The sequence below is a fragment of the Andrographis paniculata genome, unplaced genomic scaffold (assembly GCF_009805555.1).
Source record: "Andrographis paniculata isolate CXL003 unplaced genomic scaffold, ASM980555v1 Contig34END, whole genome shotgun sequence".
NCBI lineage: Eukaryota > Viridiplantae > Streptophyta > Magnoliopsida > Lamiales > Acanthaceae > Andrographis > Andrographis paniculata.
The window spans coordinates 5893763-5920224 of NW_026137567.1; the positions used below are offsets into that span (position 1 = coordinate 5893763).

At 38.8% G+C, this 26462-nt stretch overlaps 5 protein-coding genes across 9 annotated transcripts; 3 read left to right on the forward strand and 2 right to left on the reverse strand.

The window, feature by feature from the left end:
• Positions 1-426: 426 nt before the first annotated feature.
• Positions 427-3813, forward strand: LOC127248747 (filament-like plant protein 7). 4 transcript variants are annotated; one of them, XM_051271261.1, is made up of 6 exons: positions 427-514; positions 819-936; positions 1035-1125; positions 1218-3066; positions 3141-3198; positions 3272-3813. In XM_051271261.1, exons 2-6 carry the CDS (start codon positions 841-843, stop codon positions 3662-3664), a joined length of 2487 nt encoding a protein of 828 aa, XP_051127218.1. In that variant the 5' UTR covers positions 427-514; positions 819-840; the 3' UTR covers positions 3665-3813. The 4 variants fall into 4 exon arrangements, with proteins under 4 accessions (XP_051127218.1, XP_051127217.1, XP_051127219.1 ...); XM_051271260.1 differs by having other exon boundaries at positions 1029-1125; positions 3272-3812; XM_051271262.1 differs by having other exon boundaries at positions 1029-1113; positions 3272-3812.
• A 307-nt stretch (positions 3814-4120) lies between these two features.
• LOC127248745 (histone-lysine N-methyltransferase CLF-like) lies at positions 4121-11179 on the forward strand. Its single transcript, XM_051271259.1, has 17 exons — positions 4121-4438; positions 4983-5084; positions 5182-5507; positions 6479-6640; positions 6988-7072; positions 7268-7414; positions 7545-7592; positions 7704-7775; positions 7920-8581; positions 8895-9048; positions 9121-9341; positions 9515-9646; positions 9825-9915; positions 10172-10219; positions 10299-10427; positions 10526-10603; positions 10724-11179. The coding sequence occupies exons 1-17, from the start codon at positions 4391-4393 to the stop codon at positions 10913-10915; spliced, it is 2697 nt and encodes an 898-aa protein (XP_051127216.1). The 5' UTR covers positions 4121-4390; the 3' UTR covers positions 10916-11179.
• A 403-nt stretch (positions 11180-11582) lies between these two features.
• LOC127248596 (PI-PLC X domain-containing protein At5g67130) lies at positions 11583-14039 on the forward strand. Of its 2 annotated transcripts, none has more exons than XM_051271031.1 (8): positions 11583-11953; positions 12050-12172; positions 12268-12400; positions 12505-12603; positions 12703-13006; positions 13088-13305; positions 13384-13470; positions 13598-14039. In XM_051271031.1, the coding sequence occupies exons 1-8, from the start codon at positions 11940-11942 to the stop codon at positions 13778-13780; spliced, it is 1161 nt and encodes a 386-aa protein (XP_051126988.1). In that variant the 5' UTR covers positions 11583-11939; the 3' UTR covers positions 13781-14039. The 2 variants fall into 2 exon arrangements, with proteins under 2 accessions (XP_051126988.1, XP_051126987.1); XM_051271030.1 differs by having other exon boundaries at positions 11593-11953; positions 12263-12400.
• A 94-nt stretch (positions 14040-14133) lies between these two features.
• LOC127248598 (caffeoyl-CoA O-methyltransferase-like) lies at positions 14134-15406 on the reverse strand. Its single transcript, XM_051271032.1, has 5 exons — positions 15142-15406; positions 14957-15036; positions 14725-14869; positions 14513-14644; positions 14134-14427 (listed from the first exon to the last, which is right to left on the reverse strand). Exons 1-5 carry the CDS (start codon positions 15352-15354, stop codon positions 14134-14136), a joined length of 864 nt encoding a protein of 287 aa, XP_051126989.1. The 5' UTR covers positions 15355-15406.
• A 618-nt stretch (positions 15407-16024) lies between these two features.
• On the reverse strand, positions 16025-25852 carry LOC127248595 (DNA polymerase alpha catalytic subunit). Its single transcript, XM_051271029.1, has 31 exons — positions 24547-25852; positions 24004-24291; positions 23846-23929; positions 23656-23730; positions 23420-23484; positions 23062-23152; positions 22794-22982; positions 22402-22565; positions 22125-22239; positions 21660-21839; positions 21476-21589; positions 20829-20948; positions 20418-20732; positions 20215-20307; positions 19797-19915; positions 19641-19713; positions 19500-19556; positions 19319-19411; positions 18819-18941; positions 18653-18750; positions 18484-18529; positions 18065-18178; positions 17897-17980; positions 17656-17769; positions 17461-17550; positions 17263-17339; positions 16894-17107; positions 16724-16777; positions 16520-16639; positions 16364-16438; positions 16025-16264 (listed from the first exon to the last, which is right to left on the reverse strand). Exons 1-31 carry the CDS (start codon positions 25747-25749, stop codon positions 16118-16120), a joined length of 4794 nt encoding a protein of 1597 aa, XP_051126986.1. The 5' UTR covers positions 25750-25852; the 3' UTR covers positions 16025-16117.
• Positions 25853-26462: the final 610 nt, after the last annotated feature.

Genomic DNA, 26462 nt, shown 5'->3' on the forward strand with positions numbered 1-26462 from the left:
ATTGATAATCACTCATTTCATTTATATTATTTTCTTGCTTGAATATAACTCCAAAATTTAATCTTGGTTTCTACAATTTTACAAGATGTCACGCTCATGCACCTAATTTGAAGACATATATTACTTTCCAGTATTATCCATTTTATTACCAAATTTAATCGAATCCATCAGTTTAAATTATTTTTTTAACAATAATAAATTTAGAGAAAAAAATAAAATGTATTTAATTAGTCTCTTTTTGTAATTTCTCATTGGTTAGGTTAAGAAATAGACACAGGCGCATCGGATACACATGAATCATCATATAAATGGACAGCGACGCCCGCCCCTCCACCGTCGGATCAAAGCAACCCGCCCGATTATTGACCCGACCCGGACACCCAGCTTTAATAACTACCCGTTCACTTCGCACTCCGCATTCCATCGCACACAGATATACACACATACAGGGGATTACAGTGGCAGTCGAAAAGTTGTCCCTCTGCTTTCTACGATCGCGACGGAGTCCGGCGATGTAAGATTATTAGTGTTTTCGATTAACTAATTTGTCTGAATGTGAGAATTATTTGCAATTGTTCTAGTATCAGGAAGATTGGTCGGTTAAGGCTGCCGTTTTGTCTGCATGGAAATTTCGCGTGCGCGTGTGGTATATGCACATTGATGATTGATTTTAATTAGGATTTCTGAAAATCAAATTAATTAATTAGCTGATCGACGAGTTTCAGGACAGTGGTTAATCTGAGGTTGATTCTCTGTGTTCGAACAGTCATTCGCATGTGTGTGTGTGATTGTCTGATTTGTTTTTCTTTTTTCTCTAGTTTTGCACGAGGTGGAGGATAGATGATGCCGTCGAAGAAGATGGATGAGAAGCCATGCCTATGGAATAAAAAAGTTACTGAGAAGACGTTAGCAGCTGATCAAGGAAATGGAACTGAGGTTTCCTGTCTTCAATTACATGCTCTATTTAGTATCTTGTCCAGATTTCTTACATCGTGACGAAAAAGTGACTTCATTTGTAATTTCTCGAGGTGCAGGAATTTATGACACTGAAAGGAGATCTAGAAAGAAATCTTGCCAAGAAACAAGAGAAAATTGCGCAAGAAGCTATTGCAGGTGGTGATCTATGTAATATTCTTTCTCGCCTTTTCTCCGACCAGATTTAGGAATCCTTAAATACTGTGAATTTAACATGTGTATAATAATATCCTCTTACATAGGCTGGGAAAAAGCCAAGATCGAAGCTGTTTCTTCCAAGAAAGATCTCGTCCATGTTCAACAACAGAGAGCTGCTTCAGAGGAGGAGCGATCAGCACGATTGGAAGCGGCATTGAATGATTGTACGCAGCAGTTACATTTTGTCCGAGAGGATCAGGAGAAGAGAATCCAGACAGCCGTGGTAAAAGCATTGGAAGAACTAGACAAAACACGGTTAGCTTTAGAGCAAAGACTAGCCGAGGCTGGTAAGAGGATTGTGAAACTAGATTCAGACAATACACAGCTGAAGAAAGCCGTGTCCGGAAAGGACAAAGTGATCCAAGACTTAAGCGAATACAGGTCTCAGGTGGAAGCTGATTTCAACGCACTTACAGTGAGGATCGATTCGACCGAGAAAGAAAACTCTTCACTCAAATACGAGGTTCGTGTTCTCGAGAAGGAGCTCGACATCAGGAATGAGGAAGCAGACTTCAACCGTCGAGCAGCCGATGTGGCTCAGAAGAAGTACAAGGATAGTCTACAAAAAGTCGCAAGCCTCGAATCCGAATGTCAGAAGCTGCGTAGCCTTGTCCAAAAACGGTTGCCTGGCCCTGCTGCCTTGACAAGGATGAAGAACGAGGTCGAAATCCTCGGCAGGGACCACATCGGATCAATAAGGAAAAAGACTACCTCCTTGTGTGGCTCGCCGGACTTCTCTGCCGATGCGCCAAGCAAAGGGATCGGTTTTCTTACCGAGCAGTTGCAAGCTGTCGAAGAGGAAAACCGAACTCTTCGACATGCACTCACTAAAAGGTCGACCGAACTACAAGCTTCTAGAAGCATGTACGTTCGCGCCGCCTCCAGGTTCTCGAGAGGTGACGAATCAGTAAAAAGTTTCTTACAGGATCGCTCTGTGACAACTCTATCTGATGCAGGCAGTGAAGACAAAGCCAGCTGTGCAGAGTCATGGGCTTCGGCTTTAATCTCGGAGCTCGACAACTTCAAGAATGAGAAACAGTTAGGCTCGTCGCCGTCTCATGGAAACATGGGAGGTTCAGAAATGTACCTAATGGATGACTTCGCCGAGATGGAAAAGTTTGCTGTGGATTTGGTCGGAAGCTCCCATGATTCGTCTGAAGAAGGTAATCCGGTTATTGGCTTGTCCAGTGAAACAACAGGGAAGTCTCAGAATTCTGCTGCATATGATGCAAGAAACAACGGCGATATCTCATCCATGTCGATAAACAAAGTTGTGAAGATCCTTGAAGGACTAAGTAAGTGTGTGGCCGAGTCTTTATCAGACAAGGATGATGGCGGCGAGGTTTTATCTTGTAAGAATCTGGAAGCTGGGTTGGAAGGCTACTTTGTTCGAGTTGTCAGATGGAAAGCGGATGAGCTTTCGGACATTCTGCAGCAATCTGTTCGGACTTGCAATGAATTGTTGAATGGAGAGGCTGAAGTCCCACAGTTTGCTGAGCTTGTGGCTTACATTTTGGATTGGGCTGTGAATCACTGCTTTTCCTTACAGGATTTTTTGAGCATGGACAAAAAATCGAGCATCAAAACTGATGTAGACAATGCTGATCTCTCCAGACATACAGAAAGAGAAGAAATGTCATGTACAATGAAGGAAGCTACAAGATTGTCTGTTGCGCCGCCGAGCAATATGGAGCCTCCTGTTACCGATTCAAATGGTCTGCTTCGACCGGGAGATGGCTGGAACGAATTCGAATCCTTGAAAGACATAACCGAGAAGTTGGAATCAGTGAGGCAATGTGAATTTGAGGCGGATCAAATTGAAAACCAGACATCAGCTAAAGATGACCTTCTTCTGAGTGTCCCATGTAGTAATAACCAAAACATTCATACAAGGTGTGCTTTGCACTAATCTTTCACTACCAAACATTTGATGCTTTCTGTGTTCTAAGCTTTCGATTTCATGCCAGCATGACGATCACCAAAGCTCTCGGAGATGGACAAACCTCGGAAGATCCACTTCAAAATGTAAGCATTGCACCCGCCCCGGGCCATTATTACCATACATCGATCAGCTTCTCATTCGTGTTCGACCTTGCAGGATCAGGAGATAAATGCAGCTTCAAGAAAGTTAGCTGAGTGCCAAGAAACCATCCTAAATCTCGAGAAGCAATTTAAGGCCCTGGCTTCGCCCAACGGCTTTAAAAAGGATGCATTGATTTCTATTGCTAACCCGACGACTCCTCGGAGAAGCAGCAGCAGCCAGCGTTTGTCCCTTCTGGACAACATGTTAGCCGAAGATAATAAACAGACAAGCTTAGAGTGTTCAAGAAAATTCACAAAGGATCCGAAGGAGGTCGACAGTGATGTGGGGAGCACGGCCCCTTCCGGGGCCATAGTCCCTGTCAAGAAAAATGGAGGCAAAGGTTTCTTGAAGAAGTTGTTTAGGTGGCATAAGAAAGGTAAGAGCAAGAAGACACTCCCATTTTCTTGACAAGGGACAATGGTGGTGTGGTATTAGTACATCAAATAAACTTGTATCATTGATTATATGATATTTTGTTTGATTCTATATTTTATCATTGAGTTGCAATTATATGGGAAAATGGAAGAAGTCACACGTTTACTTGTGGTTAAATTACTCTCATTTGTTTATTTTTTTTCCTTTTTTTGTATCACTTCTAATTGAATTAGCTTTATTTCTCTTATTTTCTCTTACAACACAACACAAACTTAGGTAAAAGAAAAGTGAAAAAGAAATTGTACCGATGGCTGAAGTGGAAACTTATCTTGTAATCGTGAGATCATATTTTGAATTCAAGTTATACAGGTCCGTTACGCATGATTTGGTTCGTGCAGTATGACTTAAATAAGATTCGATTGATTATTGATAAAAAAAAAAAAGTGAAAAAGAAATTGGACCAACGGTCCAACCCACACCTAAAATTCACCAAACAGAGAGGAAAAAGCGAGACGCTCCAAATCCCGAACTCAAATTTTAAGTATAAAAAAGTGAAAGGCCTCGTCTGCCGAGGGCCGGAGCACGGGAAAAAGCGCTGTCTTTTGGACCCTCCCCCCCGGCAACCCTCGCACTCCGATCCCCCATTTCTAGGGTTTTCAAATTCCTGCCGCCAATTCGAAATTGCATGACTCGGATCTGTAATCCGACCTCCATTGCCGGATCGAGTGCTGCGTTGACCTATCAACTCCTCCACCGGCAATGTCCGCGCCCAAAGCTTCTCCCGCCGCCTCCGAAGCGTGTCCTACGGTAATTTCTTACAATCTTCCGGCTGTTCTGGGGCTTTTTTATGCTTAGGATATCCCTTGGTTGAATAATAGTTGTTTCTTTTGTTAGTTCGTTGTAAGTGAGAGAGTTTGGGATTGGTGGGGATTCTGTAGTTTGGGTATTGAACGGGAAGGTACATTGTGGATTTATTGCTGAGAGTGGGGTTCGTAATTGCTCTTGTATTGAGTTTGTGCGAAGTGAGTTCCGGTGGGTGACTTCTAGGGGTTTGCACGGGCTTATTTTATTTTGTGTGTTTTTGTAGTATGTCTTTAATGGTGATGTGTAGGTTTAGAAGGATATGACGAGTAAAGTTGTGATCTTTTGTGTAATTTCACTGGTGCAAGTGGATATTACTTCAATTTGTTGGACTTGCACTTGAGTTTCAGTTTGCTTTTAATGCTTCAGTTTGTATTTTGTTCCCTTCCTTCATTCTGAATTATGCTTTTCAGTATGCAAAAGGTTTCTACTGGTACACATGTCAACTTCTCTCACCTGATGACAAACTCTTTGTTTTGTCTTTTATCAGATTTCCGGACACGAAGAATCAAGTTTATCCCCACGGGATGTCGTAACCGTAATTGATTCTCTAAAGAAGCAAGTCGCATCGTCCCGCACTTTATACGTAAAGGTGCATTCATATGATCATAGTCTCTAGTAAATGATCGTGTCAGATTCCTGATAATATGTTTAAACCCGGATTTTATTTATTTTATTTATTTTGACAGAAACGTGTGGAAGAAAATTCTGAGAAGGTCCTCGATGTTACAACAAATCTGTATAAGCTTTCGATGGAAAGGAGAAACTTTAAAATTGGTTGCAGTGAGGGAGATGTTGACTTGCTTGCAAAAAGGCAAAAAGATGCGATTGATCTGCATAATGGTATTGGTTCCAGTAATGGAGACAATGAGAGCAGTAGCTCCCAAGAAGATGGATATGCCCCCTCTGCAATTCTTTTAGGATCTAGTATTGCAGTCAAGAATGCTGTCCGCCCAATTAAGCTTCCGGAAGTGAAAAAGTTACCACCTTATACTACATGGATCTTTTTGGATAGGTACGTCAAGAATGTGCTGCACATAGCTGATGCATCGTATCTTAATATACCTATGCTTCTTAGGCGAATAGTGATTTTTCACTTTTGTTACCTGACAATAAACACTTTGTTCTGCTGACTTTGATTCTGCAGTAGTCTAACCAAGGCACTAAAAATTGTAAAATATTTATAGATGGTGTAAATCTAATTTGATGTGAATTTCAGTGAAGTCAGAAATCTTATTTGATTTTAATAGATCGAAGTTCAAAATTAAAATTGTGTTTAGAAAAACTTATATGAAAAGACAAATGAGCAGGCCCAGAGATTTAGAAAAAAACAAAATATTTATGCTCTCATATCTCAACTTTGACTCATTAATTTCCCCATTAATTGTCCATGTAAAAGAAGTTGAATGTTTTTAACGTCTTAGGACCAACGTCCCATAATTATTAGTTTGAAGATTTGCAGTGTTGACTCTACTAGAATGTAGTTGCACATAATAAATTTGTATAATTTGGTTGTCAAAGTTCAATTAAAATGCTTGGATAACCTTGCCTTCTATAACAGGATCGCATAATAATTATTGGTCATTTTATTCCGCCCATCTGCGTTCTCGTTCTTTTCTGCAGTTGGAGATCGCTACATGCTAACAAATAGATTTATGCTTTGAGTGTCATATTACCGACAACAACATTTGCTATAGCAAATTGAAAATTTTATCATTGATTTATTTTATGGATTTGACTTGCCATAAGCTTCATCTGAATACGGTTGTGGTTTTCTTACCTTAAGATATTTTTTCTAGAGCAATTGCTCTATAAGGGCATTGTTAGTCTTCGTATGTTGTGACGTCTTTGCTTTTATCTTCTCTTACTGTCATCTTACCACATATTGTAGTTCATACTCATGAGTATCTTGATTTTTAAAATCCAACATTTTATATTCTCTTTTCCTTTCATGCATTATCTTATTTTATTTATTTTTTTGTTTAGAAATCAGAGAATGACTGAGGATCAGTCTGTGGTTGGTCGAAGACGAATTTATTATGATCAGACCGGTGGAGAAGCTCTAATCTGTAGTGACAGTGAAGAAGAAGCTGGTGAAGATGAAGAAGAGAAGAAAGAGTTTTTAGAATCTGAAAACTATATTCTGCGGTCGGTATATCTGGTGCTTGGATTTAGTCTTTTTTTTTTTTTAATATTTCTAATTTTATCATTTCTTGTCCAGAATCAAAAGTTTTCTCTGAAATAGCATGCTTGTTGTTAGTTGCTATGAAGTTTCTCTGGCTATTTTGAAATTAGTCATTATATCCGTGTGTATCATTGTTTGTCTTCTGTTCCGTCCAATTCAACGTGAATAGTTATACTTTTGGGCTTTGTTTGTTAACTTTATTCTTGGCTAGATTTAATCTTCTTGGTTAATCGTTATATAGAGTTCCCCAGCTGTACGGTACTTGTGGTTCAGGGAATTAACAGAATTCATTTGTATTTTTATTATTCAGAACGACCATCGAAAAAGTGGGTCTTTCTGATATGACGTTGGATTTATTGGCCCAATGTCTAAGTAGAAAACCTTGTGAAATTAAGGTATTACTTGAACTGCTCATTTTACTTCATGTGTTTATTATAATTTTTCCTTCTCAATATTTGTACCCCTTGTCATGATTTTTAAAAAAATGATAATGAATTGAACTGGTCATGGTGAGAACTTTGGTCCAGCCGTTTCCCATTTGTGTTTTGCTGATTTTACAGAGATAAACCACCATCAAACATCTTATACAGGCAAGATATGAAGATCTTATGAAGGATAATAGTGCCACATGTGATACGAAGAATGGAAATGCTGAAGGTTTTGTGAACCCGTATATTGATAAAGATCTTGATGGTGCTCTGGATTCATTCGACAATCTTTTCTGTCGTCGTTGTTTAGTAAGCTTGAAATATTACTTTGTATTTATTGTTTCTTTAAACATTCAATATGCCTTTTATTTATTTCAATATTTTCCACACATTTTCTCCCATTCTAAGAGTAGTTTCATTTTCTATGGCTCTATGGCAGGTTTTTGACTGTAGGCTACATGGATGTTCCCAGGATCTTGTCTTTCCTGTAAGTTGATTAATACACAGAATATCAATGAAAGATCTGAAGAATGGATTTTATTTTATATTATTTTTTGTGAATATGCTACTCATGACATGTATATATTATTTTCTATAGGCTGATAAGCAGTTGCAATCATCTTGTACAGATGTTGAGAAGGATCCTTGCGGTCCAAATTGCTACCGACGGGTATACTGGATTTTCTATTGTTAGGCTGTGACGATGCATTGCATCTTTCGTACAAATTACTAGATGCTTATTTGAATGTTTCTCTGCTTGCTTATTGCCAGCTGTGTCTTATCTGGGTCTCATTACTGTTCTTAAATGTGTCAGATCCTTCACTCAGTGGCTAACGGCGCCTTGAGCTCCAGAGAGGCAAATCATCAAGAAAAGGACACCCCTGCATCTAATTCTTCTGCTATGCAAATTCCAAAGAGGATGAAACGAGGAAAGAAGTTGAGGTCTGTCCAAAGTGAGAGTGCTTCTTCCTCGGAGATCAAACCTATCAATGATGCCACTTCATCAGTGAAGAGTTCATCTGCTGGGAAATCCGGTGGTGATAAGAGAAGTAGCAAGAGGATTGCTGAAAATGCCCTAGTTGCCAAGAAGAAAAGGCAGAAGAACATGGAACCTTCTGATTCTGATTCTGTTGCTGCTGGGGACCACAGTATAAAAGAGTTGAATTCTTGGATGAATCCATGTCAAGAGAACGAAGATACTAATTCGCAGAAAGTGAAACCTGTAAATTCTAGAAGGCCCAGAAGGAAAGAATCCTTAGTTCCTGAAAATAACAAATCTTTTCAGGTGGAAGCTGTCAGTGGAGCATCAAATGAGAGTGAGAGCAAGGCTATAACTAGCAGCGGAGACACATTGAAAAAAGAAGAGCATGTTGACGAAAATGAAAATGTGTATAAACAGGAAGTGAATGGTGGGTGTTGGAAACCATTTGAAAAATCACTTTATGAGAAGGGTTTGCAGATGTTTGGCCCCAACAGGTTAGACTCATTTTTTGATTGCTTGTTTACAATGGCTAGTATTTTCATTGTACGTCTGAAAGCAACATTTATCATTCTTGCTGTTTGTATGTTTCACCCACATGCGAATATCCACCACAACAGTGTTGTGTGAGATTATAGCTGTCAGAATTACAGAATAGCAATTTATGTTCAATAATATGTTTGGTTGCTGGACTTGCTCATTAATGTTATATCCTTGATGCTGGTTTTTAATATTTTTTCCCCAAACTTTGGCTGGGTTTATAGTAAATGTCAATACAATGCTCTGAGGTTTGATTAATGTGTCTTGCAGCTGTTTGATTGCTAGAAACCTTTTGAGTGGCTTAAAGAACTGTTCAGAGATCTTCAAATACATGCATGATTCTGATAAGCAGATATTCGATCAAGATGGTAATGAGATAGTTCTTCTTGATGGCTGGCTAAAAGCTGATGGTAAAGAAACTGTGGTAAGTCAAGTACATCCTTATATAATGACACTATGCCATGCATATATGTGTGTTAATTTTTGTGTAAAATAGGGTGGTGGTGCTCAAAGAAGATCAAAATTTTTGCGAAGAAAGGGAAGAGTTCGTCGTTTGAAGTACACATGGAAAGCTGCGGGATACCAATCATTTAGGAAACGGATTTCTGAGAGAAAGGACCAACCTTGTCGCCAGTACAATCCATGTGGATGCCAATCTGCTTGTGGAAAATCATGCCCATGTCTTGTTAATGGCACTGGCTGTGAAAAATATTGCGGGTGAGCTGTCTTTGTTTTCTCATAATTGGGTATTGTAACTTGTGAAAGTTATTTTAACTAAACACTCAACGTTCATGTTATTCTTTCTTTCTTCTTTTTCAGTTCACAATTTGTTGGTGTTATGCTGGCCATCTAGTTTAACATTATTATCTAATTCTCTTTCACCATATCAGATGTCCGAAGAGTTGCAAAAATCGATTCAGAGGTTGTCATTGTGCCAAGAGTCAGTGTCGAAGTCGACAATGTCCATGCTTTGCTGCTGATAGGGAATGTGATCCAGATGTCTGCCGAAATTGCTGGATAAGGTGAGACTTCATACATTGTTTGGATATTTGGAGCATTACTCTGGAATGCCTATAAGATATGCAGAGATTGATTTTTTGTTCATGTTAGAAAGTCTACACAACTCTGGACCATCCTATTCATAGATGAGTTTTCCTTGTTCATTCTGTTTACATGGTTGTATCAAATTTGGTTTGACAGCTGCGGTGATGGCACTCTTGGGGTGCCTTTTCAAAGAGGCGACAATTATGAGTGCAGGAATATGAAGCTTCTTTTAAAACAACAACAGAAGGTAATTATATCTCGACTCATCTTTACTTTATTGTATCTGATACTTCACTATTCTTGGATTTAAGAATCACAACTCAATTTTTTCTGAGCTGCATTAGACCAAGGATTGAACTCGAGCAGTCTCTAAAATCACTTTCACCCTGCTTCTTGAGAAGGCTATCGAATTATTGAATGGATACCACCAAGTTGTACATTATGTGGTGAAGATTACATTTTCGATCTTAATTAATAGTTATGCATTTTGAGCCCATTTCTAGGTTTTACTGGGAAGATCTGACATTTCGGGATGGGGGGCTTTCTTGAAGGTAATTTCATGAACCATTGTTTAGTTTCGAAAATGTTTTTAAATGCATCAAAGCTCGCTCACCTTTACATGATTGACAGAATACTGTTGGCAAGCATGAATACCTTGGAGAATACACTGGCGAGCTGATTTCACACCGCGAAGCTGACAAGCGAGGAAAGATTTATGATCGGGAGAATTCTTCATTTCTATTTAATCTTAATGATCAGGCGAGTCGTAAACCTTTTTCGCATCTCATTATTTCAATTTGTGAAACTCTTTTATCGAGGATATATGGCTAAACGACGATTCTTTATACATGCTTTAGTTTGTGCTGGATGCTTATCGAAAGGGTGACAAACTGAAGTTCGCTAACCATTCCCCCGATCCAAATTGCTATGCTAAGGTACAACTTTTGAAATGTTCTTTATCTAGTACCTATTTCTTATATGCTCTTCGATGCTACTTCCTTTGTGCCCTTCATATATTGCTACTAATTCTCTTCACCGATCACATGACGCTACAGGTTATTATGGTGGCTGGAGATCACCGAGTGGGCATATACGCCAAAGAGCGAATTTGTGCTGGTGAAGAACTATTTTACGACTATCGCTATGAGCCAGACAGAGCTCCGGCCTGGGCCAAAAAGCCGGAGGCTCCAGGCACCAAGAGAGATGACGGCGCCCCATCAAATGGTCGCGCCAAGAAGCATATTTAACTGCACATTCGGATCCTCAGCTAGATTTTCCCTCTTCATATGCTGATACAACACCGGATAGATTTCTTTCGTTCCTGAATCGACGGCACCCGATGCCGCCGGAATCTTCAGAGTAACCCAACCCATTCTTTTTGCTTGTGGCTGCAATGCTGCACATTATTGCTCTCCATACCAACGGCAGTAAAGAATCGAATTCTTCTTATTCAAAATGCACAATTCTTTTCAGTAAAAACACATTTGAATACACTCCCATTTTTAACCGTCTGTAATTTCATCTTAACCTTAAATTATTCATCAATTTCGGACCCCAGTAATTTCGTCTATTTCCTTCACACCCGTCCATAATTATAGATATTATATATATATATATATAATCAAGCACACTTCAAGCTAATCTGATATCACAATTGAGTACTAAATTGACTGCATTTATTAATGTGGGCAATTATTTAATTAAGATTAGGTCAACCCGCGACAGTTGGCGGTTAATACTCACCGGGCGTCAACAGCGGTCGCCACTCTGAACTAACCCGCTGCAATAATTAAAGGCTAAATCTTTTCGAGAATGTGCCATGCCCACATAAGTCTAGCCCCAAAGATTCAGTAATATCTCCAAAAAGCAAGATTAGGTAGATGATAGGATCCCCAATTTTAATTTAAAAAGAAAAGAAAAAAAGAAGCAATCTTGAAATAGGAAAACAACAGTCGTGTGTGGTGCCATATGTTGTAGTGACTGCATTATCCTTCTTTGTCCCCTTTCCCTTTTCCCCTTTTCTTAACTCTCTTGTTTGGGGTTTCTGGGGAAGAAGAAGAAGAAGAAGAGTAAAGCAAGAACGTATGATCTTACCAATAAGGCGTGTCTTGATTTTGAAAAATCTTCGCTAACTGTAAATCATTCTTTCCTTGTTGAGCATGGAGCCATTTAAAAGACTCGGGATTCTGATTGGGCGGTGTACGTATTTAATTCTAGTTTTGGCATTCCTTTTCGCTCAATTTCTCGTTCCCACCTTCGCTGCCTGCTCCAATGGCGGTTGTCAGGTCTCTCTGCTAAATTACTCTCTGCAGATCTCTACTTTCATTTCCATCTTTTTTTTCCCCCAATTTTGAGCTGAATCGTTGCTAGGATTCTCGCAGCTTCGGCAATCGTGCTCGACGCCGACCGACTGCGGCGCCGGACTTTACTGTGGAAATTGCCCTGCTCTACAGGAAAACGATCCTTTCTGCGTCAGAGGCCAGGCGACAATACCGACTTCCATTGTAACGTCTTCTCATTTAATTTCTCTCAGTTCGATTCGATTGTTTTTTAATTTGAATTCGGCTGTCCTGTTCTTCGCTTCGACGCCATAGATCAGCGGGCTGCCTTTCAACAAGTACTCCTGGCTGGTGACTCACAACGCCTTCTCCATTGTTGATGCGCCATTGTTGACTGGTGCGCAGAGAGTCACTTTCTACAATCAGGAAGACAGTGTTACTAATCAGCTTAGGGTATGGGGGGAAAAAAAAAAAGTCTGTTCTTCACAATTTTAAGCACATTGCATATGATCATTTTGATTTATATCGATTCAATTTGTGATTGAATTTGTTTGTAGAATGGAGTGAGAGGATTGATGCTGGATATGTACGATTTCGAGAATGACATATGGCTCTGCCATTCTTTCCGCGGCCAATGCTACAACTTCACTGCCTTCGTAATTGGCTTAATCCGACTCCACTTTGGCGATCATCATCGTCTATAGTTAGTTGTTCGATTGGTTTAATTTACAAAAGATTTGTTTCTATGGTTTTAGGAGCCTGCAGTTAATACATTGAAGGAAGTGGAGGCATTCTTGGAACAAAATCCTTCGGAGATAATCACGATCATAATCGAAGATTATGTTCATACGCCGAAAGGGCTGACTAAGGTTTTCGGTGAAGCTGGCCTCGACAAGTATATGTATCCAATTTCGAAGATGCCGAAGAAAGGTGAGGATTGGCCAACTGTCAACACCATGGTGACGAACAATTATCGATTATTGGTTTTCACGTCTGATTCTTCAAAAGAGGCGTCGGAAGGAATTGCGTATCAGTGGAAGTACATGGTGGAAAATGAACGTAAGTGTACTGAATTCGTAAGGAATGCTGTTGGCTCGAATTCTAGATAAAATCATTTATATAATACACCGTTTGTTCCAGCTGGAGATCCCGGAATCGGTTCGTGCCACAACAGAAAGGAGTCGAAGCCACTCAATTCAAGAAGTGCATCTCTGTTCTTGATGAACTACTTCCCGACAATTCCGGTTCAAAATGAAGCGTGCAAAGAGCATTCGACGCCGCTTGCAAATATGATCTCCGCCTGTTACAAATCTTCCGGAGGTCTTATGCCCAATTTTTTAGCCGTGAACTTTTACATGGTATAAAAACTTAAAACCTCAATCCGAACACGCATTCTTGTTGTCTTAGTATCGTAAAAATTTTGATTTTTCATACAGAGAAGCGATGGAGGAGGCATTTTCAATGATTTGGATCGAATGAACGGCCAGACATTATGCGGGTGTAGTAGTATCTCAGCTTGCCAGGTTCGTCCATAAGTGTCTTCTTGTTCGTAAATTTATTACAATAACTCTCAAGATCGAATCCATCTTATTGACGAGCAGATGTAAATGAGTGAAGCATATACTTAAGAATTTTCGTTGCTTATCTCAGGCAGGAGCACCGTTCGGGAGCTGCAAAGCCATTGCTGCATTGAACTCATCTGCTACGACTCCGGACTCTTCCGGAAGCTTCTCAGGGTCGGTTCAGTTAACAGGAGATGCTCCGGCAATCAAAGTTTCTGCATCATTCGCACTCTGCGTGATGCCATTCCTTGTAAGCTTATTTATATATTAATCCGAGAACTGAACAAGGAAGTCTAAGTTTCCCTTGCACCTTTACATTGTAGTCATTGGAAGTTTTCACGATATATATTTTATATAGTTTACGCAATTCTGTCTGGGTTCGAAGTTATCAACATTTGTACGACATAGGAGTTTTGCATAAAGTGTAACGAAATCGAAGAGTTCAAGTGTAAGTTAGTCCATGTTTACCATTGTATCCTGAAATTTGGCTTTAGCCATTGTTTATTACTTGCTTTTGGATGCATCCCTCATTCTCCATGATCGAACTCGTGGGCTTATTTCTGAATCTAACGATATTTTTAGTTGAAAAGTTGATATGTACGCAGGAGATCTCGACCATCGGATTCAGGTAATACGCCGGCACAATGTGATTCCATCCCCAACCGAGAGCTGGCAAATCTCGACCCTTGGATCGCACGCCAACATCTTGTTGAACTCGATCAAATAGCCGCGGCTGTTCAAAATGTAGCTCTTGTAGGGTGTATCTAATGGCGCAGCCACGGATCCGTTCCACAAGGTATTATCATATCCGATAACTCCTCCAACTTTCACAAGCTCGATCAACCTCTTGTGGTAGTTCTTGTAGTTGTCCTTGTCAGCGTCTACAAACACAAAATCGAATGCTCGGCGATGCTCTCCCTACAGATTGCAGGAAATAACTTCAGGTATTATTTCAAAATTTGGAATGAGAATTAGCTTAGATCATCAAACTTTTCTTGCTTACATCTTCAATGAAGCTGTCAAGAATAGGGAGTGCTTTACTTTCCCTGAAATCGATCTTGTGTTCGACGCCGGCCTTTCGAATTATCGGTAATCCTATTTCATAGCACTCCCTGTTTGGATCTATTGCCAAAATCTGCAAGACCATACAAAATTACTTTTCCATTAGTCATAGAAATTTGTTTTCCGTGATTTCGACTTCGATCTATTCCCTACCTTGCCATTCTCCGGCATGGCAAGGGCAGTGGCGAGCAGCGAGTAGCCGGTGTAAACTCCAATCTCGATTGTGTTCTTGGCATCGATGAGCTTAACTATCATGCTCAGCAGCTGCACTCCATCATCCGACGAGGCCATCAAATTCCTGTTACATAATCGACAAGAACTCTAACAAGAACGAATGAAACAACGATGAATTAATGTACATTGATGCCGAAACAGATCGACACACCATGGATGCTTTTCTGTAACCTCGCGAAGTTCTTTCAACAACGGATGCTCCTTCGGATACACGCTGGTTTCGAGTATATACTTCAAAGAGAACACACACACACACATATATATATATATATATAATTAATGGAGTTCAAGAATCAATCGTTCTTGATCGAGTAATTGATGTGTAGTAGCACCTACTTGATGAAGAGCATCAGTTTGCAGGAGATGCTTGTGCCCAATTTGTCCATGCTGAGTCTTGCCTTGATTCTGATCATTTTCGCCATTGCTGCTTGCCATTGTCACCTGTCTGTGTTTTCTTACTGTTGTTGGAGAAGACAAATGTGTAGGTACAGTTTCTGTTGTATACCTCCATAAATGTGGAGATAGAAAGGACAGTGGTGTGATCATCATCAATGGATAGGGTTAAGCTAATTATAGTAAAGCTAATGAATTAGTATAATATGCTGCGGTTTCCTATAACTACACCATCGATTTCGATTTTTGATCGACCAGTAAGGGAGTAAGAAGCTTTTGTTTTGCCCGAGTTGCCAAAAAAAAACAAAAAAACCAGATAGCGACCGCCGTGGTTTGAATTTCTTGACGTAATTTCTATCAACGATTTCAAGTTTTACTAAAACAAGGGAAAGTACAAAATGATGAGGATATTTTTATTACAATAATAATAATAATAATGAACAGGTAGGATTTGCGTTGCTCACCTTCGCAATGGCAATGACAATGCCAATGGAGACGGAGGGTCGCAGGTTGGATGGGCCCTGCGCCAGCCCAGGCCCGTTTCTAATGTCGTGGATTTGAATTTAAAGTTGGTTCTTTTTATTTATACCTTTTATTATTAATTACTTCTATATATTTTCAACAATATTACATGATGGTTTATATCATTAAGCAAATGTATTATAATGCTTTAACAAAGCAACTTTATAAAAAGGGTATCTATTAGTCTATTACTACATTAATTGAATTAATAAATAGCACTAATACTCTAATACTGACAAGAAACTAATAGAGACAACTCCCAACGCACCCTTTTGTTTATATATTCACCATAACACAACAAAACTGCATTCCAATCTTCTCAAATTTTGTGTAAATTTGAATCATTGACATCTATTATATGTACAAGAACATAGTAACACAACATCCCGTTTTCAAGTTAAACATCCAAAGTAAGGCCTTTTAGCTGAATCCATCCATAAGCACATCTGTCACGAATTTTCTGCACTGTGGACAACGCCGTTTCAACCAGAGGCCGGATCCTGACAAGTTCTTTCTCCACCAGTAATCGTTTGTCTCCCTCTATCTGAAAATTTGAAGGTAGCTGCTAATTAGTGATTCCAGTTTTCTGTGAAAGCAAAATGATGGATTTCCAGGAAAGTGGTGTCAAGAACTCATAACTAACCTTGTCAATGCAGCGTACTGTATCTAAAATGTAACAGAAATATGACAGTTGTCTGTATAGATCTGCTTCAGTGTACTGATGGGAAAATTAAGTAAAGATTATTAGAGCATTATAGATGTTAGATTAAAAAGGTCATCAATGGTGCAGAGGAGATACCTTTCTTATAAGGTGTCCATTACAGCGGGGATAGTTTGGACAAGTAGTTCCTCGTTCTGAATCCCCCACTATTCGAAGATTCACACTGCGTGTAGTGTAATTGCAAGTTTCATCGTCGCACTGGAACAAATGAAAGTCACAGGAAATTAAATGCTGAATCTTGTATAGATAGTTAATCTGATAAGGAATAACTAATGTAAATACCATCATGTGGCCTTTGTAATATGTTGATACAAATCCTTCAGCTTGTCGTTTGACCTGATGAAGAAGACATCAAAATGAAAAATTTCACTTGTTCATAGTAGCATCAAGTGAAATATGATGTACGTTCATAGTTCTTGGTTTGGATGGTAATTTAGATGTAATAAAATTACCTGGTTTGCTATGATAGCAGGAGATATTCTCTTCTCTCCCTCATCTACGCATTTTGGACAGCTTAATCTTTGCCAGAAATCAACAGTTGATCCAGTTTGCGTGTCTACTGACTTTGTATTTAGCATTGCACAGATTGAGCTCAATACAGGCGAGCAGTGGAAGGTTTCAGAGCAGCTGGGGCACGACAAAACTAAAGGTTCGCAACCCCGGTACCTGCATTTCAAGAATAACATAAATCCCAACAAAACATATTTGTACCCGAAGATGGAGGGAATAAAAAAAATATATAGAAGAAAGATAATGTGTAGTTTCTACAAGAACAATACATTATAGTCTGATAATAATCGGGACAATGAATCAACAAGTACCTCTCCTCATCATCTAATGCAAATGACAAAAGGCAGGATGGATCATTGGCAACAGAATCACTAGACTTATTCTGGAACTGAGAAATAAATGTTTCGACTGTCAGTTATACATTGTATGACAAGACAGCAACTGAATCAGCTAAAACAATATACAGCTGTACAAGTTAATGTATATATGCAAGAACTGATGGTTTTTACCTTTGATGAATCAAGCCCCAAACAATCAGCCAACCTCGCTGGACTTGTACCTTGAATTGATGCACATAGACGTGATATAACGGGATGAATCTGTAACACAAAACATGGAAGTTTTGAGCAAAAAAAGTGGAAGACAATGGGTGGGTGAAAGAACCAAAACATTAGCTTCTGTGTTTGCAGGGCACATAGTCATACCTGTTGTGCAAGGTAATAGTCAATGTCAATAATCCAGTTTTCATTTCCTGTTTTCAATTCCTCAGGATGCCTTGCCCGCTGGGCAATTCCAACGGAAGTAACTGAACCCTGCCCCTGTTAATTCAGATTCAATAAATTACTCCATGCAGAATTGCATGAAAAGATTATGAGCAGCAAACGGATTTTGGTAGAATTATCTAGAAGCATAATACAAACAAAGAATATATACACACACAGACACCTGCTCGCAGCAAATAATATAAGGTACTGCATCTCCAGCAGAAAATCCGGTCACATAACCATTCCTCTTCATTCTTAGTGCTACCTGATAACCATGACAGAAACAGGAATCTAATAAGTGAAAACCAGAAAACTCTCATATGTATGAATAGCTGCAATCTCCACTTACTTCAACATGAGGCTGACTCCTAGCATCTGGGTATGCTTCAGGTGGTTTAGTCAGGGTCTTTGTAATCACATACTTTTCCAGCGGTATTTCTCCATTCCTCATTTCTTCTTGCACCTACAATCGCATAAATCCAATTTACAGAAGGCTATCTTCTATACGACTGTTTCAGTTTATACCAAATATAGGAGTTAGCATTTACACATGGAAATTCATACACCTCAATTTCCCCCAACTACATATTTTAAATATATATATATATGACAAAATCATTGCTAATGACTAATCATCATTCAACAAGTGCCTTTTTAATTTAGAATATCATGAACATGTCTAATCACAAAACCAAATTACAGCAAAAACAATAAATAATCTGTCTTTCCTCTTGGACCAGAAAATATGCAAAGGCTTATATAAAGTACCTTCACTAAAGAACTGTGTATTGCTTCAACAACATCCTCGCATGACCTGAAAGCATCAAAACCTTTGAATAGTATACTCACAAAGAAGATTCAATATAAGCAAGCAGATATATAGTCAAGTCAGCTGAATATAGTCAGGCAATAGGCAATAAGCAAAGGGAGTACGAACCCTCCGGATAATATTTGACTGAGGCAATAATCACCACGTTCCTTAGACAGCAAGCTCCAGTCACGCCGAACCATATCAAGACCTTTCCGCTCAATGACCTGAAATAAAGTCAACATAATAAGTCATTGAATTCAGTAAGATCTCTGTAAAGTATATAAGAATATACCTCATAAGATGTACCATCCTTAAATTGCATCTTGACAGCCGCATATTTCTTCTTCTTGAGCAATAACATTCTCTTGTACAAACCATCCAGATCAATCTCCAAACACCTGTATTTCTTGTTAACCTAGCATAACAAAAGAGACTCTATGGATTATCTATGGTAGATCATCAGATTAGATGTCCTAGGATGTCCACTGCAATTCGAGAAAATTTTAACGCTAAGAAATGTGCATTTTAATGGACACGGCCTAGACCGAACAAAAATCATCAGCAACTGGAGTTTCCCAACTATTGTTTTAGGTAAGTTTCAATATCAAGAGAAACTTGATAATTGCAGATGTTCAGATTTACTGAGTTTTTAATTTCAATAGTTCAATCACCATATTGCTCTCCTGAACTAGGCTCATGCAGTTTTCAAAGAAATTAATCAACAATGAAAGTGATTTTCATAGCGAAACTGGTGTAATATAATGGAGTGCAGAATGCAGATGCCAAACAAACCTCTTGAATGACCTTTCCCGCTATTGATTTAGCTTTTCCAATATCATCAAGGCCACTGTATATCATTATGGAATCTGTGTCACCATAAATAACCTGCTTGGAATAAAGAACAAAATCTTAAGTGATCCGTGAGCAGATAAGAGAGAACCAAGAAAATGCTAGAAAATCATGTGTCACAGACCTCCAAGTTTAGATTATTTTGAACAAGAGCAACAGTGCTCTGTAAAATCTCTCTTCCCTGAAAAATATAGAAATGTTCATAGCTTTGTCTGTAGTTAGTATATACAAAAGTTCGTTGATCAGTTTTCACTAAATATCTTACTTGTAATGTTATAAGTTCAGCAAGAGGTTTTGCATAAAATCTGGAGTTGGAGAATCCCAGGCATCCATACATGCTGCTCAAGACAATTTTGGAAATAGATCAAAATCAAGGAATACATGGAAGTGACACAAATTTAAGGAGAAAGAAAGCACAAACCTATTTGCCGTAAGCTTTAGAGCTTGTTGCTGTATATCAAGCTGCTGAACTTTGAGGCCAGATGCAGTTTTTAACCAGGATTTTACCATTCTCCTTCTCTCCACCAAATTTTTAAGCAACTATACAGATGTAGTTATTCATTACAAGGCCATATGTGAGAAAGAGAAACAATATGAAAGTGCATTTAAATAGATCTATTAAGCTATCTAGCTGGCACAAAAAAAATTATTTTCAGCAAATGATGCTTTGCATTGCTACTGAAGACATTATTCCAGCATACGGAAGCAGTAATGTTTTATACATAGAGAAAAGATTATGAACATTAAAGTTGGTGTATGTTTGACTTGATTTTTTATATTATAATAAAGCAGGAGTATATTTCGAAGAATAAAATCAGATTGTCTGTTGAGATGGTCACCTCTGGCAAAACTCCTGTCCTTTTGCTAGATGGCAAACGAGGAATTGATTCCTCAGAAGATCTTTCAACAGTAGTGAAGCAAATATTGAATTCCTGCAAAGCATTTAGAGATTAAAAATAAATAACAGTGACCACATAATACTTTGTAGTGAAAGTTGAGGGGAAAGGATTGAAAGAGTGTAAGAGCATGGAATTTATCTAACCTGAATAATGGAAGGGTAAAGACTGTTGAAATCAAGTAGTAGTACATATTTGTCATACAGTCCCTTCTTGGGCTCCAGCACTAATCCACCAGAATAGGAAGGACCTTTTTTACTTTTCCCTTGATAATTCTCCAGAGGCCCATCATCAAAATTTGCATCATCTGGAGCAATATCTTTGCTCTCTACACCACTATCAACTTTCCGTTTTATTGTCCGTGCCTCCTTTGATTGAGCAAAGAACTTGTCTGGGACAATAAATTTTTTGGCATGGAATGCATGTAACAAGAGATACTCAACTCGTTGAGCCCTAGCACCCTGATATTAGATAAAATATACAGTTTCTAAGTGTTGTATTCTTAAGCAGGTATGTATAACATTATACATCATCTATGCTTGCTACAATACTTTCACCTGTAGAGTTTTATGCCAGAGATTGCCACTAATATTAGTCAGTTGGCGTGTAAGAGGAAGAATACTCAAATGGAACATGAGCTCCATTGATAACCATGCATCTGTTTCCCCATATTCCACCTGCAGTGAATAAAATTGAAAAAACGTTTCATCAGATAACAAAGAAACTTCAGGTGATACATCAGAAATTGATCTTCAAAATGAAGACAAGGGTTTCAACTGCCCTCCAGAAAGATTAACTAAGCGTTAAAGGTTCACAACTGTAACGGAAGCAAGATATTGTTTGCATTTCCAAATCATACTGGAAACTTCCATTTCCATGACTAGAAATTCAGATAAAGTAGGGTGTGCATAATAAGTAATGGATCTATATACCATTACACCAGATTTGTTTAGTGTGTGCATAATAAGTAATGTATCTATAAACCATTACAACGGATTTGTTTACTTTGGGGGCTCCAACCTACTAGACGATAGGCGCATACAGTAAACACTAATCACACAAAGATAGGCAGCTTCAATTGAACTCTAATGTCAGCATGCATGAAATCTGATCACCTTGTAACATGAAAATATTCAAGAAAAAAATCTTGGCAATTAGCTTAAGAAATGCAAAACTCAATAACATAAAGAATGCAGGGGCTTACAAGTAGCATGAGTGATTCAGAATGTTGAAACATTTGAGGAATATCATGTGGAGTAACTTCTTTACGATCCTTGTTCAGCTGTGTCTTTGCTAGTTGCGTCAAGGAATAGCTAACCTGAAAAGGGGGAAATTGATAAGGGATAAAAACAATCACCAAATACATGCAACATTGATAGATGACTGACCTCCTTTAGTAGATCACGTGAGCAAATATATGTATCACATAAGAGACGGCCTGCAATACAGGACATGATGCCTGAACTTGCCCCTGAACCAAATACTGAGCTTCCTTTATTAAGTTTAGGCATGGTGGAGCGTTTGAGACGGCCAATTTTTGACCACATACTGCTGGGCACCCTACAAGCCTGAAAAATGGAAGTGTGAAACCCTCAGGAAATTAACTCTTCCATGGCTAGCAATGAAAATTAGGTGACAAAATTGAGCTCAATAGCACCATATACTGTGAGAACTGTCAGTTAATGCAGGAAATGTGATAACTTATTTGATTTCATGATTAAACCACTGAGCAAAGAAAGCTGTTCCAAATAAGATGAATTACTGGAACTTTATCCCAAGAATCAATAGTGCTGCACTTAGGCTAACATGTATAGTTCAAACAACAAATTTATTGGAAAATGATATATAAATACCTGGACTCTATGAAGGAGGACATCCAGGTCAAATCCAGATATATTGTGCCCAACCAAAACATCACTATCCAATTTGTGCAGCTCTATCATCAACCGGTTCAACAAAGCCCTCTCACTAAGATGTAAATCATGAATTTTAGATATAATGCTAGTAAAATTAGGAAGTACAAAAGAAAATGAAACATACAATCCCCCCCTCCCCCCCCAACACACACAAGCAGAAATAAAAATAAAGTAAATTTTGAACCATCGACAGAAATGGCAATAAGGGACTTGCCTACTTTCATAACATATAACATTTGACCCAGCCTTTGAATTTTTATCTGCAGCCTCCTTTGTAAATCCCATAGGAAATATGCCTCCCTCAAGCTTACGCAGAACAGTAAAGTGAGTAAGCATGCCAGGGCGAGTCCATTCCGAAGCTAGCATGGGTGTATCTATCTGAAAGATTCTTCACTAATTAGGTATATGTTGATGGTACAAACAAACCAGTTTCATAACCAACAATGACTTTGATCTTTTTTGTTATAGGAACTGAACCTTTGTTCAAAAAATTAATGTTGACAGGAAAGTTTGGAAATCAATACTTCAAATTAAGAAGCAAGATTTTGTAGGATAAAATACAATTGGCTAATGTAATGCATGGAATAGGAAATTCAAACAACACACCTTAGCCCTGTGGCAGCAAATGACAGAGGCAGAGACAATCTCGTTAACATTCTGTTTCTCATTTATGATTGTTTTGAAATTGATTGCAGTAACGATTACTGGTGGAATCTCTGAAATTTTCTTTGACAAAGTTGAAACTTGAATATCCTTTGGGAAATCAACAGTAATCTCAAACTTACACCAGCTCACCTGTTCAAAAAGTTCAGAAATATAATATGGATGTCAAATGTTGTCTAACCATGTAGTAAAATAACCAAAAGAGCCTCACATGTTGAGAAGCTGAGCCGCTAGTGAATTTTGAGATTGATAACCAAGATGGTCCTTTGATTTTCCTTTTAATCAAGAAATGCTCCAAGGCACTGCATGCAACGTCAGTTTTTAGAATCACTCCATTAACTTAAAGAGAATAGGTTGGTTTTCAGGTTGAGCATTTGGTTATTCATAGTGTAAAATAACAAATATTGCTGAAAAATTGATATCAGAATCACAAAGATAAGTCAAAATGCAAAAACTATCATATACAGAACTGTTAAGATTGCAAAAATTAATAACTTTCAAAATTGCAGGATATGGTCCTACAGGGATTTTTCCATTAACATAACCAGCAGGAGCATATTTGATTGTACCTGTTATGTGTTCCGAGCAAAGCACAGAAATGGTTTCCCTTGAGATCTGACGGAAGTGGTGGATCCTGAAGACCAAAATCAATTAATCAAGAAGTGGTTCTTCGAAATAGGCAAAAAGATCAAACCCCCTGTTTCCTACATGCTGCATTAATCCCTCCCATTAAATTTCAAACTTCACCTTTTATCACTGCTGAAAGCATTGGAAAAAATGAACAGACATATGAAGCTAACTTAACCTTAAAGGGATAGCTAATCTTGAGGACGTAATTCTCTCCATGAGGTATGTCCGATCTCTCAAATGCATAATTTCTCTGAAAGTAACAGATGTACATGTAACAAATTTGAAGTTTTGATAACATAATTAGAAATACCATAGTAAAGAAAAAATAAAGCATAAGACAAATTACTCAAAGCATTATTACCAACCTTAACAGGTGTCATGCTGAAGTTTGAAACATTCCTATCAAGCAATTCTTTTGTTATTTCTGTCTTCAAGTTTGAGGCCAGCTCCTGCCAACAAAAATTGTTCAATCAAGAACAATGAAGATAAATAATATAAAAAACTATAATAATGATCTTAATACATGTAGGTGGGTGTATAGTGCTGTCTGAGACTCCTTGAAGTCTTTCTCTAGCTTCAAATTTGAGTCCTTCAAATCTTTTGCTGATATTCGAGATTTTTCACTATCTCTCCCATGTTTTGCAGTTGTGCCTTTATGTGCCACAAGGGACATTTTAACCTCTTCAACAGATCTATCCAACTCCATGATTTTTCTGCTGTGCATAAAAGAAACAGTTGGTATTGCATATACACATCTCTGCATGTTTTTGACAACCACACAGCAGCTGTGGTATGTGCCTCCCGATTTGACCTTAACACCAAAGAACCATTATTAGATATCAACTTCAGAAATTTCCAACTGCAATATCCATTAAACCAGAAATAGTAAATCACATACTAAAGTTGTTTGAGATCAAGAATTAGATTGTAAGACCATATTTCCAGCAATCATTAATTAACTTCATAACATCAAGACATTTCTACCCTTAGCTATAAATTCGCTGATAACCACGGACTCATAGGAATGCACAATCAAGAACTGAAACGCACTGCTACAACAATATACCTTCCCAAAGAGATATATGTTCCCAGCATTGGCACCATAAATCTCTTCATGAGCATCAAGTATGTAGAAAGACAATGACCCATCAGACTCCACTTCAAAATCCATTTTTTCCTCACTGCTTTTGCCAGGATTCACTCCTGGCCCAGGAATACTGCTATCAGCTGCTACATTTTGCCCTGCAATCCTCACTGCTTGCCACCCTGCAGTTGCACTTAAAGCTGAATCTCTTGGTTCTTCAATTTTAGCATTGAGAGAAAACACTTTTTTCTCCACTTCTTTGGATTCAGCCTCTTGATGCAAATCTTCATTATTCTCATGTTCCAGAGCTTCATTAGTTCCCTTTGTTTCCTCACTCTGTAATACTTTGGAAGAATTATCTCCTCTTTCAGTGACAGGCAAACCATTTTGTTCACTATTGACGTTTTCAGCCTCCTGTGAACATTCGTTACCTATTGCGCTTTTTATATCACAATGCCTGTCACCAATCTTTGCAATTTCGTTCGAAACATCTAATGTAATGACACTAGCAGCAGGATTCTCAATTTTCACTGCTAAAACCCCAGACGAATTCGGCACCTTATTGTTAGCATTACTTAAACCCAAATTGCTCAAAGTGGCTCTCCTTCTCCTCTCCCTATCACTCTCATCGGGTGCAAATTCAGCAATCACGTCGTCGACAATACTATCACAGGACAAATTCTTCTGTATGTCCTTCTTGAATACAGACGACGTAAACATATTAGAAATTCTTTGCTTACCCATCAAGGCGGCTGCGGACGCCAAAGCCGATGGCTTCTTCACAACCTTCTTCTCCTTAGTTTCCGAATTCGAATTATTTTTCCTCCTCTTCGACCTCTCAGTTTCTTCATCAGATTCTCCCGAAGACAATGCGACACCAGCAAGCGACCAATCTTCTTCCTGGCCTTCATCGCCGTACCCGAGACCATCGTCATCGACGATAAACCCTTTGACCTCCTCGCGGCGCTTGGCGACAAGAGCTTCGTACTGGTCGTCATCCACCGTGTCGTAAATTGGCTCCTCCATCTTAATCTGGAACCCGCCAGCATCCATTTCACGGCGCCCGCCCCGTCGGAGTGCCTTCAGACGCTCGAGGGCTTCCGAACGGGCCGTCGCCGCCGCGCCACGCGTCCGCCGCCTCCCCGCCGCCTCTGGCTGCTCATCAGACATCTCTCCACTTCCCATCACTTTTCGTTCCTCTACTCAGAGTGAAATGCAAGCAGCAACAGCACAGTCCGCCCTTACCGTAATCAGATCTGATGAATGAAAGAATACCTACCCATGAAGAAATGGCGGGAACACAAAACATGGCGGGAATATTATATGGGCCTTTACATCCACATTTCCAGCCCCAAAAGCCCACAAGTAATTATGGCTCATATTAAAATGCTCTTAAATATAAGTTCCATGACAGCCATAACAATAACAAAGAAGCTCTTCATCAAGTGACATCAATATTACACAAACATCTCTGCAAATTTCTTTTTACCTTAAAACTGATATCTTCATTAAAATTTCAGAAAAAAACAGCTTATGCCATACATCCATTTGATAGATACATAAATACATACATTTACCAACGAGGTAATGTTGTTTAGATCACTGAACAGGCTCATATTTACTATACTTATTAAAAACAAATTGAGGATCAATTTCTTCCATCTCCCATAGTATGACCATCACCTGCACAAACCTCCAAGATTTCTTGATCCCTTCAATTGGGTTCTCCAACATAACCTTAGCTAACAAACTCATCGCGTTGTCGCCCAGCGCTGCGCCGGATTTCTGAGGCGATTTGAGAATAGACTATTTGTTTGTAATGAACAAGGTTATTGTGGTTCCTTGTTTTCGGCCCATGACCACCGAATGACTTTTTATAAGGAGTTCGGGTGAAGCTA

Bases quoted from the DNA above. Each gene is read 5' to 3' on its own strand.
- LOC127248747 (XM_051271260.1), top strand. From the start codon at position 841: ATGATGCCGTCGAAGAAGATGGATGAGAAGCCATGCCTATGGAATAAA. The intron at 1,126-1,217 runs GTAATATTCTTT...CCTCTTACATAG, and splicing joins TATTGCAGGTGGTGATCTAT to GCTGGGAAAAAGCCAAGATC. The intron at 3,067-3,140 runs GTGTGCTTTGCA...ATTTCATGCCAG, and splicing joins AACCAAAACATTCATACAAG to CATGACGATCACCAAAGCTC.
- LOC127248745 (XM_051271259.1), top strand. From the start codon at position 4,391: ATGTCCGCGCCCAAAGCTTCTCCCGCCGCCTCCGAAGCGTGTCCTACG. The intron at 5,085-5,181 runs GTGCATTCATAT...TTATTTTGACAG, and splicing joins CCCGCACTTTATACGTAAAG to AAACGTGTGGAAGAAAATTC. The intron at 10,604-10,723 runs GTACAACTTTTG...ATGACGCTACAG, and splicing joins ATCCAAATTGCTATGCTAAG to GTTATTATGGTGGCTGGAGA.
- LOC127248596 (XM_051271030.1), top strand. From the start codon at position 11,828: ATGGAGCCATTTAAAAGACTCGGGATTCTGATTGGGCGGTGTACGTAT. The intron at 12,173-12,262 runs GTAACGTCTTCT...TCGACGCCATAG, and splicing joins CGACAATACCGACTTCCATT to ATCAGCGGGCTGCCTTTCAA. The intron at 12,401-12,504 runs GTATGGGGGGAA...ATTTGTTTGTAG, and splicing joins GTGTTACTAATCAGCTTAGG to AATGGAGTGAGAGGATTGAT.
- LOC127248598 (XM_051271032.1), bottom strand. From the start codon at position 15,354: ATGATGATCACACCACTGTCCTTTCTATCTCCACATTTATGGAGGTAT. The intron at 15,037-15,141 runs GTAGGTGCTACT...TTCTCTTTGAAG, and splicing joins AAACTGATGCTCTTCATCAA to TATATACTCGAAACCAGCGT. The intron at 14,428-14,512 runs GTAAGCAAGAAA...TGCAATCTGTAG, and splicing joins TTGACAGCTTCATTGAAGAT to GGAGAGCATCGCCGAGCATT.
- LOC127248595 (XM_051271029.1), bottom strand. From the start codon at position 25,749: ATGGGAAGTGGAGAGATGTCTGATGAGCAGCCAGAGGCGGCGGGGAGG. The intron at 23,153-23,419 runs GTACAATCAAAT...CGTTGCATGCAG, and splicing joins TTGCTCGGAACACATAACAG to TGCCTTGGAGCATTTCTTGA. The intron at 20,949-21,475 runs GTAAGCCCCTGC...TATTCACTGCAG, and splicing joins CTGAATCACTCATGCTACTT to GTGGAATATGGGGAAACAGA.